The 25086-nt window shown below is 41.2% G+C and overlaps 1 protein-coding gene across 2 annotated transcripts in view; it reads left to right on the top strand.

Annotated features, from left to right (window-relative positions):
- The window catches only part of LOC125021704 (roundabout homolog 2-like), a 73274-nt gene that overhangs the window by 25450 nt on the left and 22738 nt on the right, over positions 1-25086 (top strand). The window contains exons 3-10 of one of the 2 annotated variants that reach the window (XM_047607851.1): positions 13449-13606; positions 13731-13851; positions 14008-14146; positions 16499-16635; positions 17935-17946; positions 18439-18563; positions 19595-19766; positions 23033-23238. In XM_047607851.1, coding sequence (XP_047463807.1) covers positions 13449-13606; positions 13731-13851; positions 14008-14146; positions 16499-16635; positions 17935-17946; positions 18439-18563; positions 19595-19766; positions 23033-23238 — 1070 coding nt within the window. The remainder of the gene's footprint in view (positions 1-13448; positions 13607-13730; positions 13852-14007; positions 14147-16498; positions 16636-17934; positions 17947-18438; positions 18564-19594; positions 19767-23032; positions 23239-25086) is intronic. The other variant, XM_047607852.1, reaches the window with a different exon arrangement.

The raw sequence follows: 25086 nt of genomic DNA, 5'->3' as shown, positions 1-25086 counted from the left end.
ACACAGGAACGCTTCATGGAGCGGTTGGCATGGCAACTGAACAATGTGATGTTTTCTGAGGGGCGGGACTTAACTGGATGCCAAACATCTCAAACAAACAGCGGTTAGCATATTTCTATGTTGCGGCATAAATGGACAAGGAATACGCATATTTTATAGAATATATTGATACATTCACTCTCCGAGACTGTGAGTGTTATGTGAAAAAGTTAAATCTGACTGATGGGACTATATTCACCGACCCCTACACTCTCACTCACTGGATGGACGATTTGACCGAAGGTGGACACAGAGGGGACGAAGTCTGGGCTGGCTCACAGTTAGCATTTGCATTAAAATGTAACAAGAATCCCCTAAATAAGCACTAACTTAACATAATTTCAGTCACAGTTTATTCTAATCCATAATGTTATCCAGGCAGTATGTGACAAAAGTTTAAGTTTTGTTGATTGTTTGTTGATAATACAGCAAGACGACATTTTCATGGTTGAAAGCAGCAGCGTTCTGTTTTTCCTCCAGTTGATATCGTGAAACGTCACAGTAACATAGGCCATGGAAGTGTCCATAGTGTTAACAACTCGGAATAATTGACACTTGAGTATGCGTTGGTATTATGTTAACTACTATATATGACAGAAACGGTCCTTGAAAAAAAAAATATTTGACTAGTATTTTAGTGTTTTAGTTTGGCGCTTATGACCTATACTGCAGTCAGTCACCAGGGGGAGCTTTAATTAGGAACTACATCTACGAAGCCTAAGGATAAACTGATGTGGGGCTGTGTCAAAAGGAAACATTTGACCTAGTGATGGTGTCTGACGGCCCTCCGTCCAGTTTATGTTGAGATATTTCAGTGGTGGATCAATAAACAGATTATTCAGTCCCTAGATTTCTTTTAAAGAAGAGTACTAGCAAGACAGACTAAACATAAAATTGACTATTTTTAAACTGTTATTTCTCTGTCTAGTCCAGCAGTTTTATGGGAAGCACAGTTTACTCTGAACAGGTGACCTGTCTTCCACTGGGCTAAAACACATATGGACTTACTTTCACACCTACAGGCAATTTAGAGTTTCCAAGTCACCTAACTTGGACCCAGAGGAGATGCACACAGATGCATGAGGACATGCAAACTCACTTTGTGCCAATAACCTTCTTGCTCTTTGTTGACTTCAGTTGCCACCTAATGCTAGTGCTGCACTTATGTTCCCTTTTTTCAGGAAATAACACTTTTTACACTTTTCTCATCCCGTAGATTCAGTCAAACAAATATCAGTATTTTGATAAAGAAATGGTTTGTTAGCATGTAGCATCACCGGTTACAGGAGCAGTGAAATGATGGAAGCAAATACACTAATCTGCACTTCCAAAAGTTGCAGTTATTACTGTACGCAAATCTAAGGTTTCTCCTTGTGACAGCATATTTTTGACAGTGTTTAAAGTATACAATGACAGCGTGTAATGCCACACTCAGGCACCAAATATGATGAAAGCAGCAACCAGGTAGGCTCCACACATACTGTAAGCCAAGTAATAATTTGCCGAGGGACTTGATGCTCCAGTGGGTGTGTTGTTCCACGGTGTCTCATCAATTACATTCCCTGAGAGAAAACACCCGGCTGTTTTCTGTTTCTTCGGATGCCGGGGTTAATGGTGCTTTTCTTAAATTGCCTCTGCCAGCCAGTAATTGGAGCAACTTAACAATAAGTGCAGTCTTTGTAGTGTAGGGAGCACACGCAGCATACAGCTTTATTAACTATAAAAAGCCAAACTATATTGATTGACCCCGTCTTCATTCCTCTATTGCTTTTGCCCTCTGGTTGTACTCTAGATTAAAAAAAAAATCTGCCCCAACCAACCATCGAGGAAGGGCACTCTAATCATTTACTTTCTTTTTGATATGCAAAGCATTTGTGCGCTTACTTGGGAATTTAGAAGACTGAATACAAGTAATTAGTCGTGAAAGGAAAAAAAAATGTTACCTCCAAAAGTAAATTTGTCTAAGCTCAACATTGGGTTAATCAGTGTCACCTCATTCTGAAATAGCTGAAATTACATTTACATTTCTTAAATTTCAGTATAATCCCTTCTAAATGAAATTAAACTAACTCAAGGGAAACACGGTACACGGGACATTTTGCAGGATTTTGTGTTCCATTAAATTCCTGCTCTTAAATTGAAATTTGGCGCATAGTCTTTGGATTTCCATAGCGAAATAAAGAAGAGCAGGCTGGTGACGGGGGTGCATTTTGTTTGCACTGTCTGTTTGCATTCTGTGGGGGTATTGGTTGATTTTTCTTATCTAGAAGACTGGAGACAGGATTGTCGGTTTCCTTATGCCTCGTACCGAGAGAATATGTGTTGGCATCCACGTTCGTGCTTCCATCTGTCAGTCATTTATTGCATGTCTTACACTCATGACCTTTCTACTTACTGATACGTGACGCAGATGCTGCCTTGTCTTTTTGTCGCTCTTCTTCATCTGACCACAGACAATTGGGCTTGGCACATGCAGATCAGACAGTAAAGTCGGCGCAGACTGGCTCCAGCGTGTCAGCAGCAGAGGAGTGCAGCACTTCATACTGCAGAGTCAGCCTCTCACAGCACTCATTTTCACCATGATTTAAAGGGTTATTACATTGCTGGCAGGAAGCGAACCATCTTCGCGTGGCTGCGCTGTATTTCATCAGAGGCAGCGCTCGGTGATCAGTGATAGTGTGTCACTTAGAACTCTTGACTGACAGACTGCGAACGCGTCAACAAATGTGATTTGAGGAAATCAGTTGGGACCAGGAAACCAAATGGGTGGGATCCTTCTTTAAATTAAGAGCATCTGAGCTAACTGTTCCCGCACACGTCATATGTTGCGCGTGTTTACTTGCAGCTATGTGGTGTTTCTGTCACGCCTAAAAGGATTTTCCTCATATTAACAATCTAAAGAGAAAAATAAATACTTTGCCCATACAGGAGGAACTGTGCAGATTTTGTTTGCTGCTTTATTTAGTTGATTTTAGACGCAGCTAGACTGACTGCGGGATGTTCAAACAGCCTTGAATGTCATTAAAATATTATGCAAATGATATATATATATATATATATATATATATATTTTTTTAAATCTACAAAAGAACAGCAGTGTATGTTTAATATAAGATAAAATAAGATAAGATTGGAATTTCCTTTTAGTTCCCATTAGAGAGAATATAAGATAAGATAATACTTTATTGATCCCCACTGGGGAAATTCAACATATATATTGTTTTATTGAATGCTTACGAGAACTCGTAGCACTTTGTTGTTGTTTTTTTTTGTTTTGTTTTTTTTTGGTTAATAACTAACCTGTCAGGACAGATGTATGTAGTCACAGTTATAAAAGCTACATTACAGAAATTTCTGAATTTTAGTGTGAGATTGCAGCAGAGCTGGTAATATTTAGTCAAAAGCCTGGATGGTGCACCACAAAGACTGCGCTTTTGGGAGTTGCTCTCCAGGACCCACAGATTCACAGCTTATCATGTCTAAAAGTGAGCGTCAGGCTGGTCTGATGCCTTTAGCCCACTTGGCAGCCTGGTGGCTGTTGCTCATCTGTCCCCAAGCCAGTGTGAGCACATCACCGATCTGGACCAGGATTAAAGGACCTAATACTAACAGCTGTGCTGAGATTAGCCATGTCAGTATTTACAGTTATTTTGTCAACCGGTGCACCACACACAAATAATGAACTGCGCTATTTGATTTACCTTGTCCATTTTATTTTAAATCAAACTTTGCCAGAAGATTCTTTATGAAATAGTGTTGATGACTTTTTTTTCCTCTTTTTGGGGAGGTGGGCGGAGAGAAGCAGGAGATGGACAGGTTGGATTCCTTTGCAGAGTACCCGTTTGTGTGGATAAACAGAACTGCCTGAAGAGCTGGAAGACACCGTCTCCTTTGTTTCGCAAAAAATTACTAGAATCTGGGGATGCGAGTGTGAAAAACTGAGTACAACCGACAGATGATGAACAGAGAAATGATTAACTTGAAAACGTGAATGTCTGCAGAATAAAGATGTTGATGGTTTGTGTTGATGGATTGAGCACTTTTATCTTCTGTGTGTGAGTGAGAGAGAAAGAAAGAAAAAGATGTAAGTTGGGATTGTGTTCGCACACGTACCTCCTCCCTGCGTGTGAAGGTGCACAGGCAGGGAGGTACATGAATATGCATGCGTGTTTTCACAAAGCTCTCTCTCGGTGGAGACTGATCACCTCAGGATGGGCTATCACTGGAAGATTGGGCTGCTGCTCTATACCTATCTCTCTATGGAAATGCCATAAATAAAATATTGATGCCATTTTCTAAAGTGGCACCGCAGTCTTTCTTCTGATGGATAGTGCATTCTAATCTGCTTCTGTGCTTTACGTGATGGAAGACGGAGGAGGAGATCACAGGAAGGTGTCAGAGAGCGGCAGACCAGCGTCAGCCACCAGCAGCTTCTCTTTTCCAGTGGCTTTGTACGTACAGGTCATGTGCTGGGTGAGCCTGGGGCTTACCAGGGGGTGCGCATAGATGTGATTAACAGAGATTTGGGGTGAATAATCTCCTAAACTGCTCAGTGAAGCAATTGCTGTTGGGGGCTGGTGGCGGAGATGGGAGGAGCTTAGGGTTATTGAGTGATGTACCTGAATCCCTCTCGTGGAATGTGACTTGGCATCACGAATCATGGGTTTTAGCTCATGAGAAATATTATATCAGCGTGCCAACCAGAATCTAGCAGAATCTGTGCATGCACACTACTGTTTTCAGTTGTCTGGTTGCCATGGATACATGCACGTGCATATTGTTCAGAGAGAGGTATCCGTGCGTGTGACTGTGTGTAACGTCACCTTCAGGGCAGGTGAACCTTGTTTACTACACTCATATTTTATCATTTCAGTTCATTTTCTCATTTATGGATCAAAGGTCACATCAGTGCAATCAAAGCAACAAAGCCTCCCGTACACTATCAGTTAATGTGGTAGCATGACATTACCATTTTAATTAGTTTCCTTTTGTGCCGAATGCCAACAGTAGTTGGGGGAGCAGCGCTCCACACCATAGCTCCGAGCATTTATTCAAATGCATTCATACGTATCTATATACTACCCAAACATGCACATATTGTGGCCCATCTGTATGTACCCATGCAAAGAAGGATATAGCCAGGGTGTTGGGGTAAACATAGCTCGGTAACACCATCACTGGTGGCCATCGTGAGATGTGTTTGATCATGTTAGATGGTGCAGATGCGGAGATTATCTTTTTTTTTTTTTCTCAAACATCACTTCCTTCCATTTTATCCTACAAGAATCAAGGCAATGGGGAGATATAGCATAGTTTGTCCTATAATGAAGAGCACATGCTATAGAGCATCACTCAAGGGCACAACGAGCAGAGCAAAAGCTAGAATGACAAGAGAGGTTTAGGAAAAAGTATTTTTAACTTCTGTCAAAGAGTGCATCCTTTTTTTTTTTATCTTTTTGCCTTCATGATCAAAACAAGGATGACGAGGATGACCGTGAAACAAAGCAGCGTGCATAATTTCAGTTAGAGAAGACCAAGGCTCTCTTTCCCTTGGTGACCACAGCTTTAGTGAAACAAGGCGGATAAAGTGCTACGTTTGGATCCCTGACTCATTTTCCAGCTCATGGTGTATGTCTCCACGATGTCTCTATAAGTGTTCATGATATCCACAGACTTTGTGGAAAAAAAAAAAATCTTGGGATCAACCTTTTCTCCCTATTTCTCCCCTTACTCTTTACATTTTCCAATAACCACCAATACGCTACCATTAGTTCTGATTATGGGGCATATGTGGGAAAGGTTTCTTTAGATACACAAGAAGACGGCGAAACAGCACATGAAAAAACAATGAGAAGGGATTAAGCATCAAGAAAATGCAAAATCATGAACTAGGACTGTGTACAAATGTTTGCATAATGGATTTGCAGGTGTATATGAATGAGACTGAGACTGGGAGTCAGGGGAGCAGGGAGAAGCAGATTCACACTGGTTCGACCGAGAGATAGAGGAATGTGCTCTGTGAAGAAATGCACGGAGACAGCAGTAATTAATTATAGATGTGGAAATGTGGTCTGAGGGAATGCTGTTACAGTAACTAGAGGCAAGGCAAGTGAGAGATGAGGGAGTGGGGACGCGGGGAAGGGGAGGAGGGGACGTCCCTCCCATAGCATCCACAACTTCAATTTACATTATATGACAAGTGAATGGAGGTTAATTAAACATGACAATGGTGGGGCGGTTATTGTTAACTCTTCACAGCAGCTGACTGGCTCTTAATTCAAAGGCCAAAGACTGCATAAAAAAATGTTCAGAAAGTGTAAATTCAAATTTAAATTTATCATAGAAATAAAGGTTATGAGCAAAGATATAGGTTTAACGTGCCCTGTGGTGGTGCACAGTGCAAATTTTGTGTTATTTAAGACTAAAGCTTGGAAGGAACGTATTCGCTTTCGTTAAATGCTGCCTATACACACGGCAGAAAGCAAATTGCATCTAAAACTCAAGCTAAATTTTGCGTTGCCACAGGCATGCTCATATTTCCGCATGCATCTATTTCCAACCTTTATATTGACGCTAATTGGACGTGACACTAATGACGCCAAAAAAGCAAAGCAAAGCGGTGCTAGGCTTGCAAGCTGCGTGGTTATAATTTTGGAGACCGCTGACTTCAGTTGCTCCCGATCTTCCGCCGCTTTTGAATTTCATGTCAGGTTTCAAAAATGGTAATGAAGTCGGGTCATAATTGGTTTTAATGCTATATATATATATGTGTGTGTGTGTGTGTGTGTGTGTATTTGCATAAAATTTTACCTTGTGGTCGGTAATACAAATGAGAGCTGTAAAATATGTGAGCTGGTATAACGAGACCTTAATAATGACTGTGAAGATTCCGTTTACCATTCATTTCAGTTCTTTACGGCGTAGATATTTTCACACACTGAACAACTGCCGGTAATTGAAATGCCTCTGTTTCTATATGCAGCATTCCATTTTATTTATATGAAAAGTCATGTTGTGTCCTGCTGTTGGGAAGGCGGAATTATAATAGGTAATGTAAGTCTGAGCTTGGCTCTAAGCCTCGGGGGACATTGTGTAAATGCTCCTCATCTCCCTGCTGATCGTAGTCCTGACTGATTGCTGATGACTTTTTTAGGGCACAGACATGTTAAGTTGCTTATTTATTCAAAAAAAAAAAAAAAATCCCCAATGCAAATGGCTCTCTCCACTCTAGATTTTTCCTCTCCCTCCCCCGATTGTGTGTTGGCTGTCTCAGTTTCTGTTTCTGTCTCTTGAACGGTGATGACGTGTTGTGGTCATCAGCAAAGTTTGTGATATAGGAACAGGGCAGCTGTTTTTTTTCTTTTTGTTTATCTGTGTGTGTCTGTGTGCCATTGTGCATTTTGTGTGCGTGTGACAGATATGGGACATCCTTGACTGTGACACACCCCTACAGGCTATCTTGTTCAAAAAGAATCTTCAGCAGGCTCCAAACCGCAATTTAGCACACCACTGTCATAAGAAATAACTTAGCCGTCATGGATTTTCTGACACAGGATCACTGACCGTACAACCCACTCAAAATTGTTGCAGTTACCCTTGCATCACAATTTCTGATGTTACATTCATACGTTACAACAGCACACATTGATAAAAATAAAGTTGCTATTTAAGAAATTCTGTAAAAGAGCATCGCCTGGTTGCCGCCTAAACCCGTATACGTTCCCTGTATGCGCCAAGCTTTATCAACATGCAGCACCTGACGCCTTCGTCGCATCTGTGAGTCCCAAATGGAAATACAGCCATCTGTTACACGCTACACAAGGTGTAAGCATCTTCATCTTTCTTCCCTTCTCATCTGCACCTCTTCGCGTTGTCTCCGTGGTGTGTCTCTGCTGTCACAACAGTTTTCTTTTTCTGAGGGGGTCTGTGCAGCACATGCAGTCTATCCTCCCGTCACTTGATCGGTTGCTACTCACTTGGACAGGTGCGCAAATGGTACAAGTACAAGTAAACACGCAGATCACTACAAAATCAACAGAATGCTGCCGGAGTTAATTTTGTTGTAATTTTGTTGCTCATCACCATCTGTCTGTCACACCGTGTTTGTTTACTGCGTTGTATAATGAAGTGAACGAATGTCTTTTTTGATTATTTGAAGCACTGAACTGACTAAATTAGCACAAACTGAATAGGTTAAAAGTGTTTCGGAAACGCAGCCCAGTTAGAAGCTCTCCATGTATCCAGGTTCTTCCACAGATGCATGAGCAGACACCCTGAAAATAAAAAGACTGCCAGCCTGATGTCGATTACATTACACTTAACTAATTTAGAAAGCTTATTTAGCCATATTGTAGAGACTTCCCATTATAGTATATCATTTAACTTGCAATACACTGTGCACTACCAGTCAAATGTTTGGACACATCATTGAGTTGAATGAGGAGTGCGTGTAGCGTGTGATCCGTACAGCCAGCTGTAAGTCGGACTTATTCCCAGTGAAAGTTGGAATCCGCCAGCACTTCCCTTGGTCACCGGTTCTGTTTACAACTTTTATGGACAGAATTTCTAGGCACAGCTGGGTGGTGGAGGGTGACAAGTTCGGTGATCAGAGAATTTTGTCTCTGCTTTTTGAGGATGGTGTTGTCCTCTTAGGACCTGGACCTAACTACTGAAGCTCCTGCCCTTGCAACCCAGACCCGGATAAGCGGAAGACGACGGAATGGAATGGTTAAACTTCACCTATCTGCATTTGATGCATAAATGAACAGTTTCCATGGCTGTTCTGAAGGTTCCTGAGCTAGATACTAACCTATTCCCATGTTAGAACACTGCAATCACATTTGATGAGAATGCCACTAGTTTTGCAAGTACTTCGTGTACAGGAAAGATTTTGACCTGAATGTCGTGTCAGATAGAAAAACTAAATGAGCAGGGGAGCTACAGTTATTAATTCATCCTCAGTTTGTTCATTATAAATGTCATCCAATGCTTCTTAAGACATTTTACGCAATCAAATACCAGCCTTGTGGTGCCGCTAGTGGAAAAGTCAAACTGATCCCCAGAAATAACACCGGGAGCCTCTGCCAAATTCTGTGCCAAACTCTGTTTTACTTGTTGCGAGCAAAACATCTTTATGTGGGGAGGATCAGGGTTAAAGTCAGTAGCATTCACTCCCTAGGCAGCATGCAGTCTTAGGGCAACCCATGCAGTGGCTGCCAAGACATGTCACTAAAAGGCAAAGTCACCCTCATGGTAGCAGTAGGGCTTTGCCAAACAGAATTCCATCTAGGGATCATGAATGTTAGTGCAAAATAGCATCTTAATGAATCTGTTGCTTGTAGGAATATGTAATCTGGGTGGAGTGGTGGAGCAAATAACCAACATGAATAGCCCAATGGTGTTCATTGGGTCTTTACAATTAACAATAGTTTTAGTTTTTCTCTCTTTCATAAACAGATTTCTTAAATAATAGAATGATTAGCATATTGCACATGTACAATGTACATCATGCTAATCATTTAACGGATAGTCAGCCCTCTGGATGGCAGCAGAGATGGTGACAGGTGTGAGAAAACCTTACACCATGTACAGTCTTGCCATCCTTTGGCACCTGAGGTTGCCAACTAAATAAATCATCCAATTGGTGAGACATAGCAGTGTAAGGTCTAATTTGTCAACTTCAAGTGAGCATTACCAGCATCGGCTAATTCTGGTGCTAGTGATCTTGACATGACAACATTAAGCATACTAGCATACTGGTAATGCTCTGTCTGAAAAATGTCCTGTCCGTTCAGAGCTAAGTCATGTATGAATATATAGGGACAATAGTCATATATTTGTTACCAAATGGGGAGGATTCTCTGGTTTTGAGTCATCTAGAGACTTTGCTAAGCTTAGCAACACACATCAACATCTCAAGCGGGATCTTCATGTACGTGATGTGACGGGGAAATGATGAAATGTGGCTGTAGAGTGTTGCAGTAGAAAGGTGCAAGAAATCAGGTTGATAAGATGGAATATCTAAAGATTGGCAACAACTGCACAGTCCCCCTTCTCCTGTTAATCATATAATGACTCCCTGTATAGTTATTTGTATTCAGATACTTTCACCTTGTCACATATTTTTACCACCCATTGTGCCATGAAATGAATCCCATTTACAAATCATTCTCCTTCTGATTTGATAAATGTAACTGGCAAATGAGTGAGTCCCCTGAATGCCTTGTTTGAATAATTGAGCAGTGCTCAATCAACACAACATTAGGCAGTGGTGGCGGCCCCCGCCATCTGAAATAATTACCACCTGACAGCAGACTACACATGGATGCTGCCTCCACAGGGGATACGTATTTGAGACCAACAGATTAGAACAACACCACCTCCACTCCATGTGTCACGCCTTTATGTACACCACCTACAGAAACTTCCATAGGACTCAGTGCAAACAGGAAAGGGTGTTGTGGGTGTAGGGTGACTGCAATTGCAGCGGGGTAATGCATACTGTCAGGACTGAATAAATTACCACCAGAGCACCAGCGGTGTTCATATATTTGACCCCAGATCTTTAGCCTTTCAAATTTGCAGTAGCCTATTTCCAAGAGATTGAATGTAATAAGTTATTCACTTCCAATTTATTTAGACATGATTCATCATGTACACCATCAATCAAATACCAGAAAAATAAATGAAGAAAATAACTTGATATTGCATGAAAATAAGAAATATGCCGGGAATTAATCCAGTATAAGACAGAGGAAGAAATTTGGGACTTGCAGATGCCATAGTATAATTCTTTTGTTAGCATAGTGTTTTTAGGAGACACTTGTCTCAGGTATAACGCTGTGTTGTGTCAGCTCAACACACATTCCTCTGCCTTGCTTTCCTGTAATTGGGTTTTCTTTTCATGTCGGCAATTATCTAGTTTTCCAGTTTTTCCAGTGTGTGTCTGAGTTTCACAGTCTCTTGAGACAGGCTTTGCTGTTATAGACGCATCTTCAGTGTGACAACACAGGAACAGGAATGTCGGCGTGTGCCTGGATGAGTGCAGTGTTGCCTTCATGGAATGGGTCACTAAGCGTATAGTACAATGCGACAGCCAGTCAGGCATATGTCTGTGCCAACGTAGCATCTGCAACTGAGACTCATTTACTACAGTTACTGGACGTGATTGACAGATGGGCCAAAGAGCCGTTGGCTCCTTCCTGATTTTCTTTTTTTTTTTTTTTGTGAAGGTGTCCTCTGGGACTTGGAATTCATGCTACACCAAACCAGCAGAATGACTTATGGCAGTAATGAGTATGAAAAGCAAACTGAACACTGAGCCAGTTTATGCTGCTCTGAGTTTAACAAACTATCATTTAATGTGAGATGTAATTAATCTCACTAGTTTTTAATTAAGTCATCACACACAAAATCAGAAATGACAGTAAGCAGCTATTTTTTATTCACTAGCAAATGGGTCTTTAACTGATAAGGATTTTTTTTTAATTATTTTATTTTCATTTATTTATTTTTTCACGGTTATGCTTGTTGTCATACAATGCTCTTATTATTTAAAAGAGGCCTACAGCAAGACTTTTCAGAAAAACAACATGTCATAAGCTATTAATGCAAAGAGGCCACGTCTTATTGCCGGATCCAAATCACAACCTCTATTTTTAACCGTAATTCCAGAGATGACTTACCGTGCAGTCATTCCTGCTGCTACTTAAAGGGGTATCTTTTGAACTGATATTTGGGATAACAGTTGTGACAGAATCAGGAAGTGTTGAAGCTTTAACCTTTTATCCGAGCAGCAGCTAGCTCATACATCTGTTCAAAATGCACGAGTGCGGCTTTTGCGGGCACTGCTTGACAATTCTTGATGTCCTCGTTCCTTTGAACGCGCAAAATCAAGCACAGATATCCCTGCTGTGGATAAATTAACATGTTGACAACAGTGGAAGAGGGGGGAAAAAATCTGCTTATTAAGGAAATTCTCTGTGTAGATGCAAGATTAAAAAAGCAATCATGCCATATTCCACTTTATTTTATGAAGCTGTCATTATTTGGAGTTTTGCCTCCTTCTAGCTCAAGTATAAATTCAAGAAATACATGTGGGGTTTTCACTATATTTTTCAGAACCCCTTTCACTGTGAAAATCTGCTGCTGTCAGTGAAGTATTTCGAAGCCTTGGTCATAAATGAGACCTTGCACCTGTTCCCTTGTCATTTCACAAAAATTCATGAAGAAGTGTTTGATCTGGTCACTGGTTTGCACATGGTGTGCTACAAACACTTTTCACATAACCAAGGTCTGGCTTGCGAAGCACAGGCCCATTTTAAAAAAACTGCTGTTGTCGTCCAAGGCTGCACAGTATCTGTAGCAGCCGGACCAATATATTGAATTTGTAAAATAATAACTCTGCAAGCTTGCGCCTCTCACAACACATCGACCGTCATCAACCTTGCAAATGTCCGATGAATGTTGTAGCCTTTGGTCCTCTAGAGAAGCATGTTGGATTATTAAAGGGGAGACACAGATGACTTGGACTTGCAGTGCACAGGCCCTTCATCTTTACACCTCTTATATATCCAGTATCATTCCCAGCCATATCATTGATTTTTATTATTAGTGAGACAGCAGATGTGCATATTCTGGCCATGAAAGCACTGAGTCTATACTCTATCTATGCTCTATCTCCTCTGTAAAATTATGTTGCTGAATTTTCTGTGGTTATTCTCATTTCCCAGAAGATGCAATCAAATGAATCTTTCATTTACCTTTAGCACAATAACTGGGCCAATATTTGCACCAAGAATCTAACTTTAAAAACATTGAGTGGTCTAACACACATGACTATATTTCCTCTATAACTTCAAGTTAAATTGTCCAGTTCTTATGAATGGAGCAATAGTTGTTAGTTGTTGGTTCGTTAGTGCTTCTGTGTTGCGGGATGCTGCCTCAAGTAAGCTGCTGTGACTCCCTATAGTTTGAATTTTTAATGCATGGTTTTACAGCATGTCTAGACCTCACTAATTGCGTGGCTTGTGTAGTTTTACTTTGCTCTCCTTTGTGGTGTCCGTGCACATTGCGCTGTTAATTGTACCTGGATCTACACAATGTTGCCAGTGCCCGCTGAGATCAAGGAGCCCATACCTGTTCACTGAGAGAGACCACTGTATTATTGAAGACAGGCAGATAGCTGAAGGTCCAGAGAAGCAGTCTATAGGACACAATTATCTTTGCATTCTTAAATTAGGTAGTGGCTGGTTTCAGTTAGCGCATAACAGCTGAGTCGATTTTCTGTTGTACATAATGGAACAGCTGAACTAATGACAATTTAAACAACCGCTCTGTACGAAAACATTGTTACAGTTTGTAAGTAGGTATACTAAGAACCCCTGGTCTCCCTTTTTGTTGTCTTATAGTGTTACGGGATGACTTCAGGCAGAACCCACAGGATGTGGTGGTGGTAGTCGGGGAGACTGCCAGTTTTGATTGTCAGCCTCCACGTGGACATCCAGAACCCGTCACCTTCTGGAGGAAAGATAAGACTCGTCTTGACCTCAAGGATGACAGAATCACGGTGGGTTAATCCTCTGGGGAGGAGGAGCCTTACTCTACCACACCACAGCTGAGATTTTACTGTCTCAAAACAGGACTTTGTATGTAACTTGCTAATTCTAATGACGTGCACTTTTCTCCTTCAGGTTCGTGGTGGAAAACTTACGATTTCAAATACCAAGAAGAGTGATGCAGGGATTTATGTGTGTGTGGCGGCCAACATGGTCGGGGAGAGGGAGAGTGAAAAAGCTCAGCTCTCAGTGTTCGGTAAGAAGTCCTGTCACGCACTCAGAGAGCCTGTCTCAAAGAATAACAGAGCACGACTCCTTTCTTAGACGTTTGCCGCACATGGCTCCAACTGTATTTAATCAGCCTGTCAAAAGTATATTTAGCGTCTATATTGTGTTCACTGCCCACATCCAGAAAGACCCGTGTTTGTGCAGCGGCCTGTGAACCAGGTGGTCCTGGTCGACGAGAGCGTAGAGTTCAGGTGTCAGGTCCACGGTGACCCGCCGCCCACACTGCGCTGGAAAAAGGAGGACGCAGATATTCCCCGCGGCAGGTTAGGACTGAGTCGAGTGTGTTTGTGTATGCGTTCGTGTTTGTGTGTGTTAATATGGTAAAATGCTAATAGATAATTTCTTTAGCAAGGCCAACGAGTCCCACTAGAAAAACACGGTTTAAAATATTCCTCATGGAAGACTTTAGTCTGTGTCACAAAAGTCATTAATTCACTGCAGAGAATCTCATTATATGCTGTTTGACCTGCTTTGCTAAAATCAGGTGAAACTTTCTCATTGCTTTTGACTGATGCTGTCTTACTGTATGTCACGTGTCTCATAAAACACTTAAATGTACACAAAAAGACACACATTGTAGCATATATAAATAGCGACTTTTAACAGTTTCAAATACATAATGTCCAGTGTGATAGAATGGTGTTATTTTCAAGTCTGTGGTCATTTCTGCAGACAGTTGGTAGTGCTCTTGCATGGGATTGCATCATACTGCAAGATGTTCCTGCCGTTTGGTCCACACATGCGCCCTGTATACACATCACAGGCATATGCTAATTGCACATATCCCATCAGAGCACTCCTTTTTTTTTCATCCTCCTCCAAAGGATTTGCAGTCATACTGGTTAAACACAGCACGTCTCATTTTGCAATACTGCCATCCATCAAAACTACAACTCGTTTCCGATGTTTGAATTCTTAATGACAAACATCCCACAGTGTCAGTATTTAGGGTATGACTTACATGACCTCATAATTCTCGTTATTGGTGCTTTCACCACTAAATTGAGCAATGATGAGAGTCTGTGTAATGAATTGCAGCAAACAATTTAATTCAATTAACTTTCCAAACAGTGTGTTGAGCATAAAATAACCTAAATAAACCTGGATGAAACAAAGTTGCAACAACAGCCAGTTTAACTATTTACTTTGTTTGCTGCTCAAAACTGATTTTGATTGATGGAAATGTGGCAGTATGCTACAAAACTAGTTAGAAAACTCAAATGTATCATAGAGTTGTTCTTGAAAATGTTGACAGTTAATGTTGTCTGTAAGAATCAAACATATAATTGAATTAACTCATGCACAGTAATTATGAAGCTTGTCATAATCAAAACACAGAGTGACTTCGCTTTCTTGAATTAAAATGTGTGAAAAGATTAATGAAAATGTAATAAAGAGGGCTTTCCTTTAACACTTTACACATTTAACACCTGTTACAAGCCTTTACTTCTATAACAAACCTGAGCGGTGCCTTCTCAAGTGTGTCACTGTGTTAGAGCGGAAACCTACACTATAATAAGTGCCTTTCTCTCTGTCTGGCAGTCTGTCTGCCTACCTACGTTGTGCCCTCTACCTCAGAACCCCATGACTCCAGAAACATGTCCTACTTTCAGACGTGCCTCGCCTCACTTCCCTCCTTCCACTTCTTTCATTCTTTTCCTTAAACCCCGTTGGCCTCCTGGGAACTCTGTATCTGGGTCAGAGATGTGCTGTGAATGGAGTCCTCACCAGGCTCTGGACAGACCCCACCACTCCCATCGATATTCTGCCCACACCCTTCGGAACATCCATTCCAAATGTGACTTTTTCTCACCCCTTGTGCCATTTCTCTGCCTGACTTATCTCCCATCTTTGAATCAGTTTGGTTGGGTAGACAATTTCACAGGATCTCTCACGCCAAAGGGACCCCAGAGAGGGAGAGCCCGACTCCTTGCTCCTCTTCTCATTCCGTCTGTAGCCCCTCTGAGGCGCTTATCTCAACTCTGTTCACTGAGATGTTTCTCTCACTCTAACTGCACCACTGCTGCCTTACAGTACCCTGCACTGGTGGATACACACTGATGCATGGAACATCTCTATGAATTAGTCATTTCTTACTGCTCAGCTCATTCATCAAATTCCGTTTGTCAGACTGAGCCACTCCCTTACTCTCAGACTGTTTGTCTATCCCCCCCCTTTTCTCTCTTTCTTTCTCTTTTCCCTGCTCTCTCTCACACAAACACACATGTATAGCATAGTATACTACAGAGCCCACACCACAGTGGGTGGCTCGTCTTTATAAATATTGAAATAGTGGAACAGTCAGGGTTCCAGCTGAAAGCACCTTTCATTTTGCCGTGCCTTCATCTCGGTATAATTGCTCCCCCTTTTCAACCACTGTAGCAGTTGCTCTCAGAAAGTCTGTCTTTATAATTCCAAGAATGGCACAACTCTTATAAATCTTCCATCTAAAACATCAGACACATGTTTACAGAGCCTTGATTTCACTCTAGCGTTTTTTGTTTGCATTCCCTTTATTGAAATGAGCTTTGAAATTTACATATTGAACATCCAGTTTTATGGAATCAGCCCGGGATGATGCTTGACTTGGCATTGCTTTTCCTCTTCATCGACAGGTATGACATGAGATACGACAAAGAAGACTTGCTGCTGAAGATAAAGAAAGCATCAGTCAGCGATCAGGGAACGTTCACCTGCCTGGCAGAGAACCGCGTGGGTAAAGCAGAGGCCTCGGCCTACCTGACTATCAGAGGTGGGTAGCCGCACGTGGACTAACTCTTTGGAAAGCTCATAACCCATCTCTGTTATTTTTTGTATCTCCCAAAGCAGTCCACGGGACAATCAGTCCTTTATTGCCCGCTTTATGAGTGTTATTGCCCCCCTGCTGCAAGGCTGGGCCTGCTTTCAGCTTTTCTTTCATATAGCAGTCTGATGTGGTTGATTGCTCTAGATCTCCAGCTAGGCTCCTGATATGAACAATCTAACCAGCTTTAAGTGACGTTTTATTACCTGTCCTGGAGGGCCCATTCTCCATCCAGCCCACTCACTCCATATTTACCCCATGTCAATGGAAGGATGCTATTTTATGGCACAGGCTAATAATAAAATGAAATAAAACTTTGCTACTGCAAGTCACATTCCCTTTGCTTTCGTTGTGTTGCCATTTCAAATGTGGGCAACGTTGTTCACACAGCTCAAGACAACGTGGAGCCTAACCTAATATCACATTCTAAATGTGTGTATAGTACATCATCATACCGACTGCAACATCGCAACATTAACATTTCATTCCATATCTGTTACACTTTTATATACAATTTGTTTTCTCGTTCCTATTATTCATGCCTATTCATGAATGTGTGCACCTTAACCCAACCAATCTTAAATTTGGTGTCATGTCCGAAGAAACGTACTATAGAATAACATTTATATTAATAACGTTTAACACAAATGACTAACAAACAACTACAAAACCTGCTGCAAGGTGGTTAACGCCACTATTTCATAAAGATATGAGAATGTTTCACTGTGGATCCATCGAGAAATAAAAAACACCTTAATTGAAGATCTCTTCAGAGGTTTGAAGCTGCATTTACTGAGTTCACTCAGTTTAATTGGGTTGATATTGTTTGACAAATGTTACAGTTATAATTAAAACTGAATATTTTTTGAACCAGTTTAATATATTCTACACCTTTTTTCATCAGGGTTCTCTTTCATTTATATTACGCTTGATACACAAACCTTTGTGTTTTTCTTTTTTTTCTTTTTTTTTGGCTTAAATGAATTGTTGGACAAAAATCAGTTCAGTGCTTTTTGGCATCGGTCTCCCTTCCCTGTAATGTTGCCGAGGCGCCTTTTCCTTGAGGCCCATGCCATCGTCTGCACTGATGACTGAGCATTACCCTCCTTGTCCCAGAATTTCATGGACTCCACCTCATTCATTTCTGATTTTCGTTTCTTTCTTTTTCTGTCCCTCTGTTCTACTCCTCTGCTGTCCTTCTCTCTGTGTTGTGCGTAAATCTCACCCACACCATTGTTGTGTCACCAGCTCGCCCCGTTGGTAAGTAAGGGCTGACCCCATTGTGCATGCGTTGCTCTCTTTCTGTTTTTGACCACGCACATGTACAGTATGCATGTACTGTTGTGGCATTCCACAAACATAGTCATCAAACTAATATTGGACATGCATATCTACATTGTTACTATCAACCCCTGACTTCCCCAGGCAGTCTTTTGTGGAAACTGTGGATTCACCACCTCACTTTTTCTCACAAAGGGGGTCCAGACGTGATTGATGTGCCCTAGTTCAAAAACCTGTGTAGAAACTGACACTAAAGCACTCTAATTAGTTGATATCATTCATTGTGATGTTCTGGCGGCTGAGTGAAAGACAAGTGTGACTAGAATAGAAATAAATGGTTCTTCAAAAATAACAAAGACCCAATGCATGAATCCCTTTAGTTTTCCAAAGTAGTTTTCCCTCTGCAAAACATGCAGTGTGCAAGTGTGTTACTATTATGTTACGGTTTATTTATTTTACCTTTAAACTCAGAGGCCCCTCAGTTTGTGGTGCGACCCCGTGACCAGATCGTGGCCCAAGGACGAACGGCTATATTTCCCTGTGAGACCAGCGGCAAGCCCCAGCCTGCCGTCTTCTGGCAACGAGAGGGTAGCCAGGTGAGGATACAGATATTGACAGAAGGAATTCATCTCATATTTATCTGTGGTCTGCATTATTTGTCTTTTATTTACTGTATATAGTGTATACAGAATTTCCGCGAAGGACAAAGTGTGTTAAAATATTAAAAAATTGCAGAGGTTCTGACTAAAAGGATCAAACCAAAGGACAGCAGAATGTGATTCTGCCCCACATGCATATAATGAAGTGTTAATTTATCATCAATCTACACCAGTCTGACCAGCCAATTCACTTAGCAAGAGCCAATGTCATGTGCTGCATTAGAGTCATTAGACATAATGAAAGCAGGCTAATGTCCTTTCCTGCCCATCAGCTTGTCTGCCTGAGGTGCAGGAACAGACAATGCTGATGCCTCAATTTCAGGACCATGACTGCAGGTTATCACAGCAGGATTATCACTCTGGTGGTAAACTGCTATTCAGACCCAGGAGGAAAGAGACATTGACCCACTTTCCACCTGAACCGAACATAATTGTTGGAATATGTAAGCATAATATACATAATAGTGATTACTTTAATTCAGATTATCCAAAAGACTTGTAGAGGTTTCGCCACTCATCCAAGTATCTTCTCGGATGACCTGGATGACTGAGAAGCTTCACTTTAATGCAGGTTGTGTCCAAAGATTTGTGTTCAGCATAACATTTACATTTAGTATATATGTAGTATACGTATGTGACTGTTAATAAGGTGCTAACAGTGCTTAACATGTACTTTAGCATACTGTAGCATTGAACCTTGAGGTGCACCACAGATGATTTGAGCAGGACCTCACCAGTGCTTTAAAAATAATGGCTCCAGTAATCATTATAAAGCTGTGGAGAAATGTGAGACACACTAAAGTACTCAATACTGAAGTAACATTGTCAACAACATTCAGAGAAAGCTATTGTCACGAATAGATGTAAATAAATAAATAAATAAATTCTTCAGTAAAGGAGGTTACAGGTTCTAGTTGTTTTTAGCTGCCATCCCATGTAATATTTTTCCCAACTTTCACTCCCTGTAGGATCTTCTGTTCCCCAGTCAGCCATCACAGGGTGACAGCCGTGTGTCCGTGTCTGTGAATGGAGAGTTGACCATCTCATCTGTACAACGCTCGGATGCAGGGTATTATATCTGCCAGGCTCTCACTGTGGCAGGCAGCATCATGGCCAAGGCCCAGCTTGAGGTAGCAGACGGTAAGGCGGGATGCAGACACATACATACACCACTGTCAGAAGCACGAATAGGAAATGTATTTATGGGGTTCATGAACAAGATTGCATGGCATAGTACATAAATAATATCAGCTGGATTTAAACTACTACCAGTACACACCAACGCCCCACTCCATGTTGCTATTAGGATGTATATTAAACTCAGTACAATTTGATTGGAAGAGCACCAATGCTAAAGGTCTACTTTCAAGGGATAACATCTGGAGGTGTCAAACACACAAATCAAACATATTTTACTTAGCTTTCTGAAGTTTTAATTAAGCGATTCAGTTCAAACGTCAGTAGAATAATAACAACATGCATTATAAATTAGGAGAGCCTGGTCAATTTTTATTTAATGTTTGGCTATTTTTCGTTGTGGTGCAGACTGGGCTTTGCCATCATACAAAACTCAAACACACAAAAGCTTGCAGCATTACCCACACACTGACTATCAGTGTATCAAAAACCATTTATCTGCCCACACTTATACTGGAGAAGACGCATCTGTGTGTTCTAAAAGCCAGTCGCCCATAATCACTCTTTTCATTTTCACCTCACTGTGGTAAACACTGAAAAGACCGAAACTGCGTGAAATAAAACTGTCTACTTGATGGAGAGACGCTTTTTTGACAGAGCTTTAATGTCAGCATTAAGTGCTCAGCCGCTGCCAGCTGGGAGCTGTTTATGTCCTTCTCTCCATTTGTTTCTGGGCTTTTTCTCCCACACATTATTAAATTAACATCTGTTAAAGTGTTTTTTGGAGAGGAAATGACTTCTGTTCTGTCACTCAGAGGAGATGGATCAATATCAAAATGTTAGGTGTAGATCACGAATGATGGGAGAAATGCCTTTGACTGATGTCCGTGAAGAAAGATGGCTAGAGAGTTGGCGTAATGCCTGGGGAAGTTTTGGAAGCTAGTTCAGGGAGAAATTTCCGACCATTACTAAAGCAGAGAAGACCAGCTCCTGTAGATGTGTTCAAAAGGGTTTTAAGGTTCAGCTATGGACTACCCTCCAACCTTGTCATTGTGTTGGGTGTGTGACTGAGAGGTTTATGAAACCTTTATAGGGCACTCTTTGAAATACTTGGACATTCAAAATTTTTTATTATTGTAGGACGTAAGGACACTTTTTTTTAATTTTCTTAATTTTCATGGAGAAAATCACCTCACTGAGGACTCACCGCACAGGGACGCAACTTAAACTGTGTGCTGAAGTGACCATATCTGGTTCCTTTCCTCATAAAGGATTAGTTATCTACTTTAAAGCTGAAATTGGCAAGGGGAGGCTGGCTGTCCTGACTAATACAACTGTACTCACCAGTCCAGTATCACTCAATGTATTTTATTATTTGTGCTGAAAGCAGTTTGACATTTACCGATGCAGCCTTCAAGAGAAGTTGTGTTTATGATATCGAGAACCGTATGCACAAAATGTGTGCCATGTGGTTACATGAGCTGAAGATATGAGAACACTGCTGCTGTTGAGGTCTCAAAACAACAAAGGTATCTCAACAAGCTACCAGGTACCTTAAAAAATACATAATAAGATATGCTGCCATATTATAAGATTAGGAAGGAAACACCATTCCACTAAATCACAAAATACTAATTCACCCTCTATATCCCCCATGTCTGAAAACATCAGAAAATGCGTCATAACTCTTGAGATTCTGATATCACTAGAGTCTAGTGTCCATGTGGCCTCTTCTCGTGAACATGGTAAACACAATGCTATATGAGGGAAGCACAAGCATTCTGACCCAACGCTGAGGTGCTGTTTGACAGTTTTTGACAAGTGAAACCAGACTGAATCCAAACTGCTTTTCAGTCACATTTCAGGCGTATACAGAGTAGTGATCTGATATCAAAAGGATCCCTAGAATCAAATGACGCCTCCCGCTGTGATGCTGGATCAAAGAATGCAAACCAGGATCTCGACCGTCAGAGTTCAAATTCGCTCCGTAGCAGGCATAAAAATAGTGACTGCTATTCCTTTAAGAACCCTGAAAGGCAACATTTCATTATTACCTTTGTTACTAAAGCTGGACAGTGTGATTGCATTTCTTAGAAAACACCATCTAAATCAGGAACAGCAATATGATATTTGGTTTGTTCCCTAATCACTTGGGATAATAACGGCTTTCTGTATGGTAGATGTAATATTTTCCTGCAAATGGAGGCTGGCTTTCCTTAGTGAATACACGGACTAATCTTATGTTCACCTGAAAGAAGTAATAATGCCAGCTCCCCATGAAACGCTGATTGGGGAAGCACTTATTATATATTCATGACACTTCCTTATCAGTCAAATCCCTATAGGCGATTGTCAACAACACAACGGGGATTATGTTGAAAGTGCCATATAAATGCAAACAATTCAGCCTCTACAATAACTGGCACATCACAAGTGCTTCTGCTTACTGTACACTGTGTGGCACCTAGTTGTACCTGATTTTTCTGCTATTCTGCTTGAGCTCCCGTATTGCTCATTGTGCTGAAGGGGGCATGATGAAAGATAAGGTAGGGGGAGCCTGCTGTAAACACTTGTGTGAATGGAGACAGACCTGATAACAGTGGAGAGCAGCAGCGAGGAAATTGGAAGTGAGGGGTAGTTACAAGGCCTAGAGAGATTCAGCACTCCAGAAATTACTGTTTCAGAGTGCACAGGCTGTTTTCTGGATGATATAACATGCTCTGAAAAGCTTTAAAGAAATGTATTGTTGTTCTGCTGGGCATGCTAATTCTGCAGTTTAGATTTGGTGCGTGTATATGTGTGCATGTGTGCGTGCGTGCGCACACGTGTGAGCGAGGAGGCACAAACATGGGTCACAGAAAGAAGAGAGAGGACAGGCATGGATGTGTAGAGAAGTGTTATAAAGAAGGTATGGTAATTAGCACCACGGGTGAAGCATCGTTAATCCTCACCTAGTAATTAAAGCTCAAAGGTGTGATGCAGTGCCATGAGCACACCGCCCTACTGTGGAAAAGGCTCACAAAACAGTCACTTCCTCTCACAACAAATCCATCAGATTGAACCCTAGCATCTTGGGCCTGCAACCACTAATGTAATTATTGCAATCACAAATTAACACCTTGTGATAAGGTCATTTTTTTTCCTTCTCGCAATTCTGGCAGCTAGCTAGAAAAGTGATTCATTGTTTTATCCTGAGACCGTGACATCTAAATTACGATGCTAGGAGTGCATTCAAATAGTAACACCTGTGCCTCGATTATTGTCTTTAGCCCTGAAGGACCGCCCACCACCCATCATCCGCCAGGGCCCGTCCAACCAAACACAGGCGTTGGGAGGCGTGTCCCTGCTTAGGTGTCAGGCATCAGGAGACCCAGAGCCCACAGTCACTTGGCGAAAGAATGGGGCCAGTCTGCTTGGAAAGGACTCAAGGTTTTCTCTGCTGGAGCATGGCAGCCTTCAGATCCAGAGTACCAAGGTGGGTTATAGTTGAGAGGACACAAATATATACAAAAAGGAATTGGGATTGTAGATGTAGCATGTGGCATTAGCCGGCACTATGGCTTGTGGTACGCTAGGATGGGGGTGTTAAACTCTTTTTAGTTCAGGCCAGTAAGACCAGTAACATATTAGAATAGTAACCTATAAATAACAACTGCTAATTCATTTTCCCTTCGTTTTCCAATCCATTAACTATTCTTTTCACAAATGTTTATTTTCTTAAGAAAAATAAGAGGAATTTCAAAATCTGGCTGTATGTTTGACATCCCTGCTCTAGATCTTGGAGAAAAAATTGCATTTACTTAAAATTTCTTATTTTCTCAGTGTTAGCCTTCAGGTGGGAACGTTCAGGTGGGAAAAAATCATTATAAAACTGATCAGTCAGGTTGCAAACAAGTCTACACTACCTGTAAAACAGTGCAGGTTCATGGTGGTGGTGCCACTTTGTTTCTCTCTGTTTTTTATGCAAGTCGCTGCGTTCCCAGATCTTAGCAATTATCTCGGAGTAATCATCTTAACACAAATGTTGGGCAAACACGCAAATGATATGAAAAGGCAATAAACCAAAATTATCTTTTCATCTGGCTGATTCCGTATTATAACGTGCTGAGGAGCAGAGCATGTTTGACAAAGCATCCTTTCCATTTTGTCCTACCTGAAGCAATGGCTTTCCAATGGAATTATCACATCCTGGGGATTAATTATTAAAAACAAAGAATTGTTAATGAATCTTTGAGAAACACTCTTACCCCCAAGTTATCTACTTAGTGCCATATTAGTTTCATGTACATCTGCACCTGCAAATAATGATACTGCGCCCATTTCCCTTCGTACAAACCTGTGAGGTATTTAGCGAGTTTAAAATTTATCTTGACTTCATTGTTATTTAAAATTTATAAAATTAAACAAACTACAGCCAACACTCCAGAGCAAACTCCAGAGTTGTTTGTGTTTGGCTGTCGTATCCTGTGCTGCAAGTGAAAGAATAAAGAGAAATTCACTCATCTGCCAGATGATGTCAGCTGAATGTAATTCAAATGGACAAGTGCAGTCAGGTTGCTTTTAAAAGATGAATAGCGAGTATTGATTTTTGCAAGTCGTTAAACGGTGCTATTTAGTCCGTATCTCTGAGGCAGCAGTTAGACTCAAGGACTCAAGGACAAGGACCAGGCAGAAGAGTCCAAAGGGGGTGATATAATGGAGCATCTGCAATATACAGCGTCCTGTCACGGTGTCAGAGTGCTCTCCCTATGTCAACCTTCTGCCTCTCTTGAGAGATAAAATGGTTGTCAGTGCTTCCCAAGGTGTTGCGTTTATAAAATACATTGTCATACCTCCTGTTTCCTGCGTCAGCTCTGGTGACGATAATGTTGATGGCTTGTGACTATTATTGAAGGAAATCAATTAAGGAAATTAATTGAAGCTTTTACTGGGATCTATTTTTTTTCTTTTTCATTGGCCAGTGTTAAAGTTCTCTCCCTCTCATCCACTCTCGAGCTTTTCTCGAGCCAAATGCAGGCCAGTGGAGGTTAATGCATTTTTACTGTATTACTAGCTGCAAACCTCCTTCAAAAGCCCAGCCTGACGTAAGAGCTTGTAGAAACCGTCAGGGATCAGAGTGACAAAGGCTACTAAATTCAGTCGAACACAGAAACTGAGCACAGTTGGAAAGCTGTATTATTTGTGACTTGGATGACGAGAAATCTTTGTAATTCAAAGGAGCTTGAATGTGAATGGAGTTTTAGTGGTGAATCTGGTTCCTGTTCCAAGTCAGAAACCCAAATGATTAAAGTCATCACAGATTAAATGCGTGGTTGATTGAACC

Source organism: Mugil cephalus, chromosome 15, assembly GCF_022458985.1.
Source record: "Mugil cephalus isolate CIBA_MC_2020 chromosome 15, CIBA_Mcephalus_1.1, whole genome shotgun sequence".
Classification (NCBI taxonomy): Eukaryota; Metazoa; Chordata; class Actinopteri; order Mugiliformes; family Mugilidae; genus Mugil; species Mugil cephalus.
The sequence above is the reverse complement of the archived record's forward strand: the minus strand, read 5'-3'. Positions and strand labels throughout refer to the sequence as shown.